Source organism: Nilaparvata lugens, chromosome 13 (genome assembly GCF_014356525.2).
Source record: "Nilaparvata lugens isolate BPH chromosome 13, ASM1435652v1, whole genome shotgun sequence".
In the NCBI taxonomy this organism is placed as follows: Eukaryota; Metazoa; Arthropoda; class Insecta; order Hemiptera; family Delphacidae; genus Nilaparvata; species Nilaparvata lugens.
In genome coordinates, this window is record NC_052516.1 from 19,607,131 (window position 1) to 19,624,202 (window position 17,072).

Genomic DNA, 17,072 nt, shown 5'->3' on the forward strand with positions numbered 1-17,072 from the left:
AAGTGGGTAATTATGGGTAAAATTGCCTGAAATGCATCAAATGTTTTTTCTGTGAAATTTTATTATTGATAAAAACCTTAATCCTAAAATCCTAAAGTCCTCGTTGTCCTTGGTTATAATATATAATGAATAATAATTAGCGCGTTGTGCTTGGTTGCACCTCTGCTCACTATAGCAGCCACAGCAGTCACTGTTACCAACTTCATTTTGATTTTGCTGCACTGTTGCTCCATATAACCTACTAAGTATTTTGCGTTGCCATGTTGCAAATCTGGAGTGCAGAAAAATTTTTCCCGCACTAGAGCGGAAAAGTGATTCTTTGCGTTCTGTAATCAGTGCAGCAATGGCCACTTTTCAACGTAACTGTAAAGCTGCGTACACATACTCGTGCTGCCAACCCGCACCGAGCACGCTCCTCCCTCGTACCGCCCTCGTTCCTCCAACGAACCACAGTCGCACCGCCCACGCACCCATCATGAACGTTACGGAAGATGTTAGATCTTCTCGCGTTCCCCGGTCGAACCATTGTTGCTCGCCGGTCGATCATCAATCGATCTGCTGGAGTGACGTTCGGTTGCGGAGCAGAGCGACAGTCTGTACGCACCTTAGGAAAAATTATGTTCACCTTGGAGGCAACATTCATTAATCAGCATCTTATATGAATATCAGTTAGCATGAGTTAAATATCAACTAAACTATTATAATAAAGGGAAAAATTCACTTATACACGTACGGGATGGAAAATTCACGGATCATCGACACATCATCACGTTCGAACTATTCAACTGATTAACTTGAATTTTGCTCCTCAATTTAGAGGACTGTAATAGGCCTATTTTAGATTTTTCAAGATTTTAGTAGGTCAAGTTCTTCATTAGACCTTTGCGGAACACGTGTTACCTGCTAGTCAAACATACTCGTGTTATAAACTAATGAAAAATAAATTATAATCATCATGTAATATCTCCACTTTATCAATAATCAGATATACTGGAATGCTCTAGCTCTTTTTTTTTTCTTGGGCACTCATCTTTTCCTCCTTCAACTGATCAAACAATTCGTATAATAAACTAGATGAAAAATAAATTATAATCAACATGTAAAATCTCTATTCTCTTAATAATCTAACCTACCGAGATGCTCCGACTATGTTATCTCCAGTACACCCTTAGCTACCCACCTTACCTTCTATCACCACCCTTTCCTTGGGATCTTTCCAAAAGTTACCAGTGGTACTGAGGTACTCTGTATCTGCTATCATGCTGGCTACATGCCTCAGTTGGATAAATTGTACAAATCATGGCATACGTTCCGAGTCTTTACTCTTTCTTTTCTCGTCTGTCTTTTCGTCATTCTTGCTTGAATTCCGTCAGAGGTTTAAAAATGGGGAAAACCGAATCAGAGCTGAAAGAGGAGAACGAGAAAACCTCGAAGTGCAGTAAGGAGAAAAAAATAACAAGATGATGAAAAATGCGTGAGGTATAATGATTGGATAAAGTGCAAATTCAGAGACAGGATAGCTGTTTAGAGAGAGATAAAGATAGAGGGGAAGAATAAGAGGGAGAGAAATAGAAAAAGAGATGAATGATTGATTGATTGATGATGATTGATTAATCGATGATTGACACAAACCTTAAAAGAGGCAATCAATTAGTCATTCATCTCTCTTTCTCTTTCTCTTCTATCTCTCTCTCTTTCTATTCTCTAAACAGTTATTCTGTCTCTGAGTTTTTACTTGATTAAGGGTGAATTTAGGACTCCAGTTCAACTCTGCCACACAACCCTGAGTAAAGAGATTGATTGATTGATTGATTGATTTAGAGAGAGAGAGAGAGAGAGAGGAAAAAGAGAGAAGAATTACAGAGAAGGGAGAGGATTGAAAATGAATCAAGGATGAGATAGAAGAACTCGAAGAGAGGCTAGTGCAGTGAAAGGAGAAGAGAAATTACAATAAAATTAATGATGGAAAGAGCTGGGAAAACAATAATTGGATGAAGTGTGCAATGCTGAAAATGGATAGAAACGTTATAGATTGGACTTTCAGGATGAGGAGAGAGGGTAAGAAGAGAACTACCTCTGAAGATATAGAGAAGAATACTCAGTAGAGCGAGAGGTTTGTCTAATCTCTGGATATTGGAAAAACATAAATATCCAAGTAGATTGAGTCATAAAAATTTAAAAAGTAGCCGGCTTCTCTGCACGTGATCAGAATGTACGAAACACAAAGTGAGAAATTCTAGCTCTGATCCTAATGCAAAATAATGTGTTTTCCTTCGGGTTTAGACTTGAGCGAATAGATGTTTCTTCCGAAAGTTCTAGAACACTTGGAAAAACCCTCACTATATATCGAATTGAGATAACTTAGTTGTCATACTGCTGAGGGAATAAAATATTGAATTCATAATTTACGATAAGTTAAATGGTTATACTTATATTCCATATGAATAAGAGATTAGATTGGATTAGAGTGTTTTTTATTCATGTATGTTACAATATTTACTGGCTCATACACTAATTTAAATTAACTGACGGTATTGCTGATTATTCAACGAATTTTAGAAAGTATGAAGAATTAATCAATAATAAAGATTGCATGCAATTAGAATAACGATAATATAACATTTATTTACTCATTTATTTATTCATCATTCACAATCAACTTAAGGACAAATGAACAGACTACAATCCAAAACTTCTTTTTATCCCAATTTCATAAATAAAATGTCGAAATAAAGGTTATGTGGGACTTTTCAATTCTTCACTAATTCCCACATTGAAATAAAAGTCTACATACATTTTCAATTTTGAATATTGTCATGTAACTTCATAAATTGGCGATGGTCAACAAATAATATTGTTGATTCTCTGAAAAGGATATGAAATAATATCCTTACCAACAATACACGACCGGGATAGAGGAATAGAGAAGAAAAAAGAAGAGAATTGATTAAATATGAAAGAGGAGAAAACGAAGGTTTTTCATCATTATTAATCACAAATTCATCCATTCATCACAATTTTCCATCAGAATTCACTATCACAGTTTCCTGCTTCTAATCGTAATACAAATTAGAAATTAGGGAATTATCCACCAAGCATTCAGTCGATCAATTTCGAGCTCCACCATTGAATGGGTGATATTTTTGAGGAATTCTAACTTTGGTGATATTTTTGAGGAATTCTAACTTTGGCGATATTTTTGAGGAATTCTAACTTTGGTGATATTTTTGAGGAATTCTAACTTTGGCGATATTTTTAAGGAATTCTAACTTTGGTGATATTTTTGAGGAATTCTAACTTTGGTGATATTTTTGAGGAATTCTAACTTTGGTGATATTTTTGAGGAATTCTAACTTTGGCGATATTTTTGAGGAATTCTAACTTTGGTGATATTTTTGAGGAATTCTAACTTTGGCGATATTTTTGAGGAATTCTAACTTTGGTGATATTTTTGAGGAATTCTAACTTTGGTGATATTTTTGAGGAATTCTAACTTTGGTGATATTTTTGAGGAATTCTAACTTTGGTGATATTTTTGAGGAATTCTAACTTTGGCGATATTTTTGAGGAATTCTAACTTTGGTGATATTTTTGAGGAATTCCAACAGTTCAAAGTAGATCTCTTCTTCTTTTTCTTCTTCGATGGCCCTACAGCCCAAATCCTGCCTCTCCAATCATCCGATCCCTTGCCCCGCCCTCCAATTTCTCAAATGGAGTATATATCTCTTGCATCCTTTGAGACGCCATCCATCCATCTCAGCCTTGGTTTTCCCACTTGCCTCCTTCCACTTGGAAGCATCTCATTCTATAAGACATAATAGATTCCTCGTCATCTGGATCCCTTGTTTCAGTGTCACAAATTAATTCTATAAATAAACGCTATATAGTTTAACAAATAGAGTTTACGTTGGTAGATACATTTCCAAGTACCTCATCCCAACAGAGAGGGTGAATAAACACAATAGTTGGTGTGGTGATTCATGGTTGGGGCTTATCTGAGTTTGAACAGAGCCTCTTATTCACCACATCCATTGTCTCTTGTGACTTCAAGTTGCTTTCAAACTCGCAATAACTCTCACGCCTACAGTGAGATTCACGTTATACTGTCAGCATTAGTTAAATTGTAGGTATCGATGCTATTTACGAATAATGCTGTTCGTTTGAGGTGAATCTCACTATGTAGGCCTCTGTGACTTGCTTTTCTCGGGATAAGAAGTTCGGAGATACTGTTTCTGTTAGCCTATGTCTTTCGTTCACTCTAAACATTGCATTCCCAAACGTTGTCAGAATGATGATAATAAATAAAATATTACTGATTTGTGAAATGGCATGAGTAGCCGAAACATGTCGTGACGAAATAATTTAAAAAGGGTACTCAGATTTATATTCAAAAGTAGCCATAGAGAAAAAAGGCAGAAAATTACTGACATGAAATGATTTGAAATAATAACAACAGTATTTTTTATGAATATGAAATGATAATTTGTTGTTAATAATGAAAAGTGATATCAATTTGGATAATGAATTTACAAACTGAATCGATAATACAGTACCTATCATTTTCCATCTATTGTTAATAGGGAATATGGCAAGGTTCAAACCAATTATTCAAGTGTGACATTAATATAATAGACCTCAATTATCTGAGTATATTAAATTGTCCCACTGTTTCAATAATTAATTGAGTTTTGTAGTCCAACAAAGATATATATAATCACAGCCACATCCATGACAATTTAATATATTCTATTTGAGATATAGTGAGGTTCACGTTGTAATGACAGTGTTTAATTATTAGTAATGGTATTGATATCCTTGTCTATCATTCAACAAAGCAGATAGTGCTATCTCTTCCTTATTTTGCTCTGTTGCCAGATCGTCTTTTAACAATGTAGAATTAATAATTAATTGACAAAATATTCAATCTTAATTATAAAAATTCATTATGAAATTATTGAGAAATATAATTTCTCGCTTAATAAAATATAATTTATTATTTTAAACCAGAATGAATAGTTAAATCAATGAACCTGTATTAGCTACCGTCTATAGATGGCATTGACAAGAAAGAGGATAGGTAAAATAGTTCCCCCATCTTTCTCCACTGCCATTATAACGTGGACCTCACTATGGTAACAATAATTATTTTCTAAATCGAAATACAAATCGCCATAAATTATCAATGCAGAATCAAATGAATCCTTCAATTTCAATTGATATTATTCTCAAATCCTTCTCCACTCATTAATACTAGTATATTCAAAAGATCACAATGACTTAGTGCCGGTTGCACAACAGCCGGTTAAATTTAAACCGTGATTAATTCCACGAGAACCAATCAAAGAAGCTGTCTTTTCAAATACGCCTTCTCTGATTGGTTCTCGTGAAATTAATCACGGTTAAAATTCAACCGGCTGTTGTGCAACCGGGCCTAATTCTCGTAGACTTTTATTGTGATTTGATACACTTTCCACTTTCAACTTCTCCACTTTAAAATTACCTCTATTGGCCAACATTAACATTACTTTTCCTAAGAATGGAAATCCAACCGAAAATCAGAAGTGATTATGATACTGGTATCTTGAATCTCAATATCTTCCATGACTGTCCCATGTGATGGAATTTCGGATAATATCTGTGTGAAATGAAGCACTATACCTGATATTGTGTATGTGGACTGGCACACTTTAATTATGTTTGAGTTGGATAGCTTTGTATGGGGATGTTGTAGCATATTGAAGCTAGGGAAACCCCACATGGATTCGCTTGCCCTAATGTAGGTGGCCTTTACATAAAGCATGTTCACACTAACCATTATTAACTAGCTTAAAGGTGGCAGCTTGGTTGTATATCCTGTTGACTCCCCGCTTTTAAGCCCCTGTTGTGATATTCTGATTCATTAGAGTGTATTTCCCTTCTAGGTCGAACTAATATCTTCAGAAATCTTTTGTTATATTATCATTCCATGTTCTATTTCACTACTAAGTCAAACTATTTATCTTCTGCTATACTTCTAATTCCATGTTTTTTTCACTCATAATTCATTCATTCATACAATAAGTACATCATCAAAATGATAGGGAGTCATCATGATTTCCATCATTTCATTTCGATTTATTAGAAGTATTTTCCAACCATGTTGCACAAATGATAGGGAGAGAAAAAAATAAGGTAACCTTGCGCTATTCCTCTCCCAAATTCAGATAGAGTTACACTTAGTCCGAAATAGATCAAGTCTTGTAGTTCTTCACTTCAAAAAATCATCACGTGTATTCCCCTATCAAATTGAACTAATCCTAGTATATATATTGTAATAATTCGCATTTCATTATTTTTCATTCATAATTTCCATGATTTCCATCATTTCATTTCGATTCTTAGAAGTATTTTCTAACCATGTTGCACGAATATATTTGTGAATATTTGTGATTTGCACTGATTTCACACAAACAAGGCTTGGAATAATCCAAGTAATACTGTTCTGAGAACAGTGTATGAGATGAAAAACTTTATACAAATTCAATGTAGGCGCTTTTTTGTATGATCTATTTCAGCCATTTCAAATCCAATAAATAGAAAGTTGAGACAATTCCTATCATGAAATACTTGCTTTTTCTTTCTTCTTCTCGTAATCTTGGGGGCTGATTTAATCATCTTATTCTGATTCATTAGAAGTATATTCTTACTATGTAGCACAAATATATTTGTGGATCTCTGAATTTTATTGCTCTCACACGAATAACGATTTGAATAATCAATGTATACTGTCCTGGAGTCAGTGTAATAAGATGAAAACTTTATACAAATCCCATGTAGACTGGGAGATTTTTGTGTTATCTATTTCAACCAATACAAATCCAATAAATAGGAAGTTGAAAAATGTCTATGATGAAGTACGCCAATTGTTCGACTTGGTTGTTTTTCTCGTTTTCTTGGGGGCCAGATCTCATGGTATTCAATTCATTTTCGAATCAACCTATTATAAATAAGTTGAGTAATGTGAATATTTGAAATAAATACTTCTATTCTACTTGAATTGAATAACTTGAATCAAATATGTTAAATAATATTAAAACTGGGAATAATAATTTTGGATATCATTAGCAAACAATGAGTGGTAAACCTCAAACTTTCAGACCAAAATTAATTCAGGAGAACTTGATAAACATAATATATTCGCCTATTAATTTTCCATGCTCTTCCAATTTTAATAGCTGAATACTAATCACGAAAACTTTACCAATTATTCAAGTTTCTTTCTCAGTTAGGTACTCTCCAAATTACATGTTACAAGTTACATCCTCAAACCTGAGCTACTTTTAGAACTTCAGTAACTTTGGATACTTTTGTTTCGGGTGAGAGGGACCATTATTTCTCTATCAAGACAAAAGTAGAACTTTACAAGGTTTGTAATGTTTTGAATGCTTGAAAATGTTTTCACAAGATAAATTCTAGAGCAAGTCATTGTTGGATCGCTTCATGCGGGCGAGTGTACGGGCAGCTTAATTTTCTTGCTAATGAAGAGTTTTCCCAGCTTTTCTTTGGAATTTTCCAGTAGTGCCTTTGTATGGTGCATTAAGTAAGGCCGGGTCATGTAGCCTTTAGCTACGTCGTGGCTCATTATACTATGAAAACTGCTTCAGATTCACTTGAAACGTTCAGCATTCATTCAATAGAAAAACATTGGTGCTATCTATGAGGAATACTGGCAGTTGAAAGTTTAACCAAACTGTCAGAATTAGTTTAATGGGAGGCATTAGTGCTATTTATGAGGTGTGCTGACGGTTTAAAGTGAATCTCACTGTAATGAAGAAGATTGCACTGAACAAAATCTATTCAATCTGGTGAATAAATTTGTGGAATAGAGATGTACTCACTCTAAACAGACAGTATTTGTTGAATAGAAAGGGTTGATGTATAAGGTGTACTGACAGTTTGAAGTGAAACTCACTTCAGCTCGTTGAGAAGCTTCGATGGGAAAGATACAGTACATTAATCTTGTATCCTCTCTTGTGAGTATTCCAAGGGAATATTATTGTATGGTAAAAGTTCTCTCTTATACTAGTCTGACAGTAAACATTAATCTACCCCAGAAATCTTTATTCATGTGCCAGATTTATTTTCCCAATCTCGTAGATGAATATTTTCTTACACTAACTTGAACTATCATTTTTTAGTAATTCATCAACTGAAGTTCACAGTTTATAATAAGTTCACAGTTATTATGCAAAACTTTCATCATGAACCGGTTCCGTAAAACTATATTGCAAACTTTGAAAATTTGAATTTTGGAGGAGAATATGAGCTTTGAATAAAGCTGAAGTTTTGACGTGGATGAGAGCAGCTTAATTTTCTTACTAATGAAGTGTTTTCCAGCTTCTTTTGGAATTTTCCAGTAGCGGCTATGGTGTCCGTCTACATACTCTCAGATTGAATGAATTGAACATAATATGTTCTCTTGTATTCTCAACCAACAGAATAAGTAAGCCGTTATGCAAAACGTTCCAGCACGCTTCAATAATATTGTGAAATCGTGAAATCGCTACTTCAAATCAAATAAAATGAAATTTATTCGCTTAAAGTTTCAATACAAATAGATGAGTATACCAGTAATATTAATCACAATTTTCTTATAAAAGTATAATTTCAGATTGAAATGATTGTATATAATATTATTCACATTGAAAAAGTCAAATATGATTTTTCTCATATTGTGCCTCGACTAGCCACAAAAAAGTTACAAACTTGTGCGCTAGTCGATATTCATTTAAATATGATTATAGATTATAAAAAATATCAAATACATTTTGGATCTGTTATTGGTTCTTCAATTCTCAAATACCTTTTGAAGCTGATCATTGACTTTATCGAGTTAACCAGACCAAAATCTACTCGTACATGGAGGGAGACTGAACTTTCACTTTTATTGCTATAGTAATAAAATTCATTTTCTTTTAATTGTGACGGGGAAATATTGAGTAATCTATTAACGGTGACGACTAGTAATCAATTCTTCCAGTGGTGATTATCGCACTGATAAATCTCCCGCAAATTGATCAGCCGTTGATTGATTGTTTGAGTGGTTTCTTTGATTGTTGAAGTGTCGGCTGCGGAATTGATTAGGTCAGCGGTCCGCGCCTCAATCCATTCAAAGGATTTTCAAAGGATAAGGGCTAAGCAGGGATTGGCAGGGATTTGGGGGGTGTTCTAGGGTTCACAGTATGTGGGGTGAGTCAAGGGTAGAGGGGAGGGGTTGATGTGGAGGGATTGACCCTTATAAATTCCACCACTGCAGAGCGTTTAGCAATAAGTCCTTTTGTCTTTCCAAGCTCTCCAGGTTGGAAAGTCTTATTTAAACTCACACATACACACTCACACCAACACATACGTCACTTTCACACGCTCATCCACAGGCTCTTCTTCTACTTGAATACTCAATCCGTGGAAGGATTTTCTCGTTCTCTCCCAAATTCTTCGCTCTATTCTCTCTGTGCTTCGTTCTGTGTTTATTTTTGTCTTCATTCTTGTTTTGTTGCAGTTGCTTATTTGTATTTGACTTCCACTGAGAGATAAGGGTGAGAGATGAGAGAATACTTTTCATCCGACTTGAAAGTATATATTAGTTTTTATCGAAAACGGTTGCTTATTGGACTTTTTTCTATTCATTCAAAGCTAACCGTTTTGACTTCAGTTTGACTTTCAATTCGACTTCTTCCTCTTGCCCTATTTTCCCTATGTTCTTTCTGTTTGAGTTTTTCTCTTCCCCCCCATTCCTTCTGTAATTCAAATAGTTCAGGATGATAAGAGATATCTGCAGTGCATGATGTTCCAATACTTCAAAAAATATTGGGTTTTCCAACGAATAATCATTCATCTGTCAAAGTTTATCCATTTTTAACTTCTAAAGTCCCTTCATTCTTTATTTTACCTCTAGAACTGAAATGTCCTTTTTTGTGTTCTGACGGTTCGAAAACTATTTTTATTTTTGTTATCTCAAGTTTTTCATGATTTCTTTTAAAGCAAAGTAGAAGAAGTTGTTACAGTACAAGTTCTTTGGAAACACCTCTCTTTTGAAACAATTGAATACAATAAGTTTTTTGTCATAGTCATTCAATCTCATCTGTTTTCCATTCATGAAATCAAGCCGGTAAACAGCTGTTTGCAGAACAAATAAACATAATGATTCTCATTACAGCATACTCCACTGTAATATAACCATATGTTATATCTATAGTCGAGTATGTTTCCTAGTTGCGAAATAGGAACAGCAAAACTGTTACAGAGAAACAACCATCAGCGCTCCAGGTGGAAGTTTTGTCAACTTCCACAAAATTCCTGGTACGGAATTTCTAAACTAGGTTATATTAATTTATAGAATGCATGTAGTAACCTTAGTACAAGCAGGTAATGTTTTCTATTTCTCAATTATTCTTCTTTAGATTATCATGACAAAAAATAGTGTACGTTACTTGGAAGTGAATGTTTTTTGCAGTGCTCTAATGAAATTCTAGTCTCGGCTAACGCCTCGACTAGAAACATCATTTTCGCCTGTATAAGATCCCTATCCGTCCATGTGACATAAGATACTATTGTTGATCGGTTATTTAATAGTGACTGTGATTTTGGAGTTTTGATTCAATTTATCACATTTTATACTACAGAGGTATGAAAACTGAGTTCACTCAGGATATTTTCATTGAAGCTTCAACTAGAAATTCATCTCTATATTAATAAAGAATAAAACTGTTTCTACAGTTTACAGTTTCGATTAATATAATTATAGGCAATAATGATTTTGAAATGAAAGCGTGCATTTTGTCAATTATAAAACATTCATTTATGATACACAACAGAACGATAGTTACGCTCTTTTTTGGAATTTATGAAATAAACGATAATTTTCCCACACAATTTTTCTCTCTCAATCTCTCCACTCGTATCCCTAGTTGCGCACAAAAATCCAATCAAATTCAACCGCCGTAAAAGTTTATGATTTAGCAGAGGAGCTATAATGCAACGGGAAAGATTAATTTTGACAAATCTATTGTCAATGCAATAAGGGTATTTACGGCGCTCAAATTTGATTGAATCCACGTTTAACTGAACCCTAGTGTTTGAAAAAGATAACTTGATCATCATTTAGTTCTTTTATCAAAGACACACTAATTACATAGTTTTAAGCGTTTAAGAAGAAAACTTTGGTAAGAATGGTCATTACAGAATTTCCATAAATGAATTCTGATGAACGGCTTAGTGAAAAATGAATCCACAGCTCTTACCAAGCTTGGATTACTTGCTTTTTATATTTTATGGCCTTGTTAGCTGGTAGATTTCATTAACACTGCTCGGAAAATTCTCTTCTACAAAGCTACATAGCTCAACAACACCCTTGCCTCTTCCCTCCATTCTTTTTTATCATCTTCTTCTTCCCCACCCTTTTTTTGTTCCACCTCCTTCTCTCCTTCCTGAAGTTTTTCCATCCATCATCAGCCAAGTTCTTCTCCTCCACCTTTTCTTCTGCAAAGAATCTCAATTTGTTGGAATACTTCTGTTTTCTTGACACTCTTTTTTCATTTTCCGAATTCTCTTCTTTTTCGTCTTGTTTTCATAAAAGTTAATTGACATCACAACCCAGACCACACTCATTGATTATATTACACAGACCTCATAAAACTGCTTCCCTGGAAAATTGACAGATCTTGGAAAACATTGAATGTTAGCTGCTTTTTGTTGACTTGACCTCTAACTCGCGAACCAATCTTAATCAACTAATCAGGGACTAATTGGAAGATAAAAACTTGAATATATTATCATCAAGATGAGTGAGAATCAATATTAACAAAATCTTAATTACCTTATCATTATAATAAAAATAATAATTATTATTATACCTTATCAGTAGATGAAAAATTCTTACCTTGCTGGTAAATGTGTGATCTGAATAAAATGTAAATGAATTACTGAAATTGAAGCCGTATAGAGAATTCGTATCCAAACAGCTTGTATAATAATTATTCCGTAATCATAGCGAAGCCGTATAAAGTGTCTTAATTCAAAAATCACTAAAGAGACTATAATTGAAGATAAATACTCAAATTTTTATCATCAAGGTAGGTGTTCAAAAAATTACTCTTCATATTTCCTTTAAATTAATATTTCAATTTTTTTTCAAAAAATTCAAATTAATTGCTCCATTTCCATGAAATAATAGATTTTGAGATAAATAATACGGAAACTGAAATTCCATTAATATCCAATCACTGAAACATTTTCCATAAAATGATATTCCATAATTCTCATAATTCCAGGAATCAATCATAACTGTATCACAGATCAACATTCCTGAAAGTGTGACTTTGTTGTAAATGAGTAGATTTCAATTATAGGTACCTAATTACAACTGGGGTACTAATTAAACGAAAATGATTCAGAAGTTGTGATGAAATTCATTACTGAAATTAAATTTCCACATAATCAAAATTTGATTTGAATACGCGCGTGTTTTATGTAACTAATTTGTTGGTGGTTGGGGGTCGAGTTGAGAGCAATGCTCTCCATTTGTTTTGAATTAATTCGTTTATACACCTGCTATCACTCTTCCTCATTCTCTTTTCTCATTCTCCTTCACTCCTCTTTCTCTTTCTTTCCATCACTCTCTCAGATTTTACCCATTTCCTTCAACGCCTTCTAAGTCTTCCTCTTCAATCCATTTCTTCTCATTCCTATCCTTTTTTTCTCGGCACCACCATCTTCTTCTTCTTCTTCTTCTTCTCTTCTTCTTCTTCTTCTTCTTCTCTTCTTCTTCTTCTTCTTCTTCTTCTTCTTCTTCTTCTTCTTCTTCTTCTTCTTCTTCTCTTCTTCTTCTTCTTCTTCTTCTTCTTCTTCTTCTTCTTCTTCTTCTTCTTCTTCTTCTTCTTCTTCTTCTTCTTCTTCTTCTTCTTCTTCTTCTTCGTCTTCTTCTTCTTCTTCTTCTCCTTCTTCTTCTTCTTCTCTTCTTCTTCTTCTCCTTCTTCTTCTTCTTCTTCTTCTTCTTCTCTCCTCTCTTCTTCATTTTCTCCTGTCTTCTTCTCCTCCCGTAATCTTCTTTTCCTGTCTTCTTCTTCTCCTCTCTTCTTCTTCTTCTTCTTTCTTCTTCTTCTTTCTTCTTCTTCTTCTTCTTCTTCTCTCTTCTTCTTCTTCTCTTCTTCTTCTTCTTCTTTCTTCTTCTTCTTCTTCCTTCTTCTTCTTCTTCTTCTTCTTCTTTCTTCTTCTTCTTCTTCTTCTTCTTCTTCTTCTTCTTCTCTCTTCTTCTTCTTCTCCTTCTTCTTCTTCTTCTCTCTTCTTCTTCTTCTTCTTATTCTTCTTCTTCTTCTCTCTTCTTCTTCTTCTTCTTCTTCTTCTTCTTCTTCTTCTCTCTTCTTCTTCTTCTCTTCTTCTCTTCTTCTTCTTCTTCTTCTCCTTCTTCTTCTTCTTCTTCTCTCTTCTTCTTCTTCTTCTTCTCTTCTTCTTCTTCTTCTTCTTCTCTTCTTCTCTTCTTCTTCTTCTTCTTCGTCTTCTTCTTCTTCTCCTTCTTCTTCTTCTTCTTCGTCTTCTTCTTCTTCTCTTCTTCTCTTTTGACCATATTTTCTCCCACATTTACCTTCTCCCTCTCTACCCTAAATATTCTCTCGTTAGCTTTCAGCCACATTTGACAGCACTGTGACAACATACTGATTTATGAATAGAGAACTGAGCTGCAAGCAAAATTTATAACGATTTTCAGTCATAGAGCCGTACTTCTGTTCTCTCTCTATCTCTCTCTCCTCCATCTTCTAGCTCTTTATTATATTCTCCCTCCTCTCTCCGCCTATCAGAGGCATATCAATCTCTCACTCCTCTCTCTTACCCTCCTCTCACAATCTTCTCTCTCTCACCCTATCCCTCTCTCTCTATCTCTCTCTCACCCTCTTCTCCATCACTCTCTCGGTTTTACTTTGAGTCTTCCTCTTTTCAACTCTTTCAACTCGACTAAATATTATTGGATGAACTCGACAAAGCTTTAATTGGTTACACTCTGTTAACCATTGTTACCAACTGCTCAACCGTAACCCTAATTTTCTAAGTGAGGTGAAATCAAACCTGCAGAATTAATAGGGATGGATATATTTGTTCTTCGTAACAACATCTTTCCATTCCGTTTTTTGAAAGAGCGTAGCGACCTTCACTGATGACCTCGAGTCGTTTGTGGGCTTGCATGTTCGACGACAATTGCTTTCATCGTTAAACTTTACATTTTTGAGACATCTAATAGCAGAAGAACATTGAAAATGCACGAGAAACAATGTGTAGAAATTTATCGTCCACAAATCGTGACTACTGATTTGTGTTTTGTAATGATAAATCACCACAATATTTTTTCTCATCAAATTATAAGAGCTGGGTTATTAAACAAACTGTCCTTTGCGCACAAAGACCTTAAAGAGGTATAGACCCACAATGCCTATGCCTTCCCAATGCTCTTACTAAGAATTAAAGGCCACCATTGAGGTATTTTAGCGCGAAGATATTTTTGTAATATTATAGATAAAGCCTTTGGTATGTATAATCTTCCAGGCTGCCCCCTTAATGGCCGATTTAGATTCCAAGTACAACACTAGTGCTGCGTGTGAGTCTATGCATCTTCAAGGTCTTTGTTTGCGCATAAATTTGATTTCAACTGGTTAAGACAAATAATATTATTACAACGTATGCGGACAATAAATAGATGCATAAAGATTATAACGTTGTATATTTCAAAATCAGTACAATTGTAAGTTCATGAGTGGATTCTCCAGCTCTTCTGTTATTCATTCGATGAGTAAAATGAATTAATGAAAATATTTCTCATTCAAAACGATAGAGTCGGATTCAATCGGTACATTGTCACTTACTACCAAAATGATACTCCGAATAATAACCAAAATTCCCTCATTGAATACTTGGCCAGTAAAACTTTCTAAGAGGAAGCCCAGAGCACATTTAGAATAGACTATTGCGAGACTTACTCAGAACTGCTAACAAAACCTTTTGAATAAGCACCAACACTTTTCATCCAAGCAATGCTGTCTGTTTGAAGTGAATCTCAAACTGCACTTGACAGGTCTCTCTCAGCACTGATTTGCCATTTAACCTCGTTAATAATGTTTGACTCATATCATCAGTGGACGTTCAGTGTGAAAATCTATTCAGTAGCAAAACTATGTCAATAAAATTTTATCTATGACATCTAATTCGAATACTTCGAGTAAAAGAAGCTAGAACCTGAACGGAACATGTCATCTTTGTTGTCAAATAGCGCGTAATTGAAATCTTTTCAAGCAGAATCAACTGAGTCAACTTTCATCAACTGTGTAGTAGAATTGAATATTTTCAACCAAATTATTATGATCTAGCGCAAGAAAGTTGCAATTTCGCACGATTTAGCAACGTGGATATTCTGTCAAAATCTCAACTATTCATTTTAATCGTTGTGTAGCTGATCTGATTGCAATTTCCATACGCTTTTTTAAATATGATATTTTCCAATGTGAAGATTCTTTATCGATTTGCTTTGTTGTTTTTGAGGTGAATATATTTTTTCATTTCGTAGTGGATGTGATGTAGAGTGATTATTTTATGAAGATGAATTGTAATCATTACAACCACTGATTTGAAACTAAACATTTAGGAACGTATTGAGATTGTTTCTCATTCATAATGAATATCAATTAAACTTTCTTCAACGATGTTGAATACCAGATTTAGAGAAAAAACACATTTTTCATTAAAAATTATTCTATTTTCATTCAATTGTTTGTTTTTCAGCTATGGGCTGACCCTGGCAGAAAAGCACCTAGCGAGCCGTGGAGTAGACTGGGCCAAGGCTCAAAGAGCTTGTTTCAACGAGTGGACAAATCCTGACGATGAAGAACTCGGCGTGCAGATTGTCAAGGTCAGTTTTGTATGAAATTCCTCATTTATTAAAAATTTCACCCTTCGTAAGAGATTTGGAGATCCAAGTTCCTAACTGAAGTGACAACTTCTTATCTGGATTAGATTAGTTGCCTTCGGTAACATAAGCCATACATGTCTACCAGTAATTTTTCTATGGCAATTGGAACGTGTGAGTTATCATTGAATCTATCCAACACGTTTTCATTTATTTCCGCAATGATTTGAAAACCAGTGATCCACCTACGCATAAACAAATCATGGATATAATTGACCGAGCGAAGTGAGGTCTAAGATTCAAGTCGACGGTTTGGCATTTCTCTTAATGTTTAAATGTTTATATGTTTTTATATTGCGCATTTACGGCGAAACGCGGTAATAGATTTTCATGAAATTTGACAGGTATGCTCCTTTTTAAATTGCGCGTCGACGTATATACAAGGTTTTTGAAAATTTTGCATTTCAAGGATAATATAAAAGGAAAAAGGAGCCTCCTTCATACGCCAATATTACCGTAAAAATCAGACTATAGAATTATTCATCATAAATCAGCTGTCTAGTGGACTATAATACTACCCGTTCAAAAACATCGAACATCTTGAAAATTTATATTTCCATCAACGTTTGTAGACAGTTGACTATAATACTACCCGTTCAAAAACATCGAACATCTTGAAAATTGTAAACATTTTAAATTGATAAATTATTTATTAATTTTTGAGAAAACATAGCAACAGGTCAATGTAACTTACTGAGCGCGAGGTCTACTGTTCACAGAACTACTAGTATATCAGGAGATAAAAAATCCAAGTAACCTACTTGAAAGGTAAGCTACCAAGGTTATCTACCAAAGGTAACCTTGAATATGTAACCTACTTTTTTCAAAAACTCTTATTCACACACTTGAAAATGGCATTTATATGTTGAAACATTTCGTGAATAGAAGCTTTTAAAGAAAAAGTATTTGGATTTCCTAATTCCTAAAAAAATGGAGTAGCCCTCACCAAAACGTCAATAATCATGAATATAATATTAATATATATACGGTGAGTTCTGAAAAAAGGTGCCCTTAAGTAAGGGCATGATTCCTCACATCAAAGAAAGAAAAAAGTTATAATCAACATAGGTCCGAAAATGTTTAGTTA

The 17,072-nt window shown here is 34.3% G+C and overlaps 1 protein-coding gene across 1 annotated transcript in view; it reads left to right on the forward strand.

Annotated features, from left to right (window-relative positions):
- The window catches only part of LOC111050703, a 159,674-nt gene that overhangs the window by 119,562 nt on the left and 23,040 nt on the right, over positions 1-17,072 (forward strand). Inside the window, 2 exon segments of the mRNA XM_039440380.1 lie at positions 15,802-15,807; positions 15,809-15,928. Coding sequence (XP_039296314.1) covers positions 15,802-15,807; positions 15,809-15,928 — 126 coding nt within the window.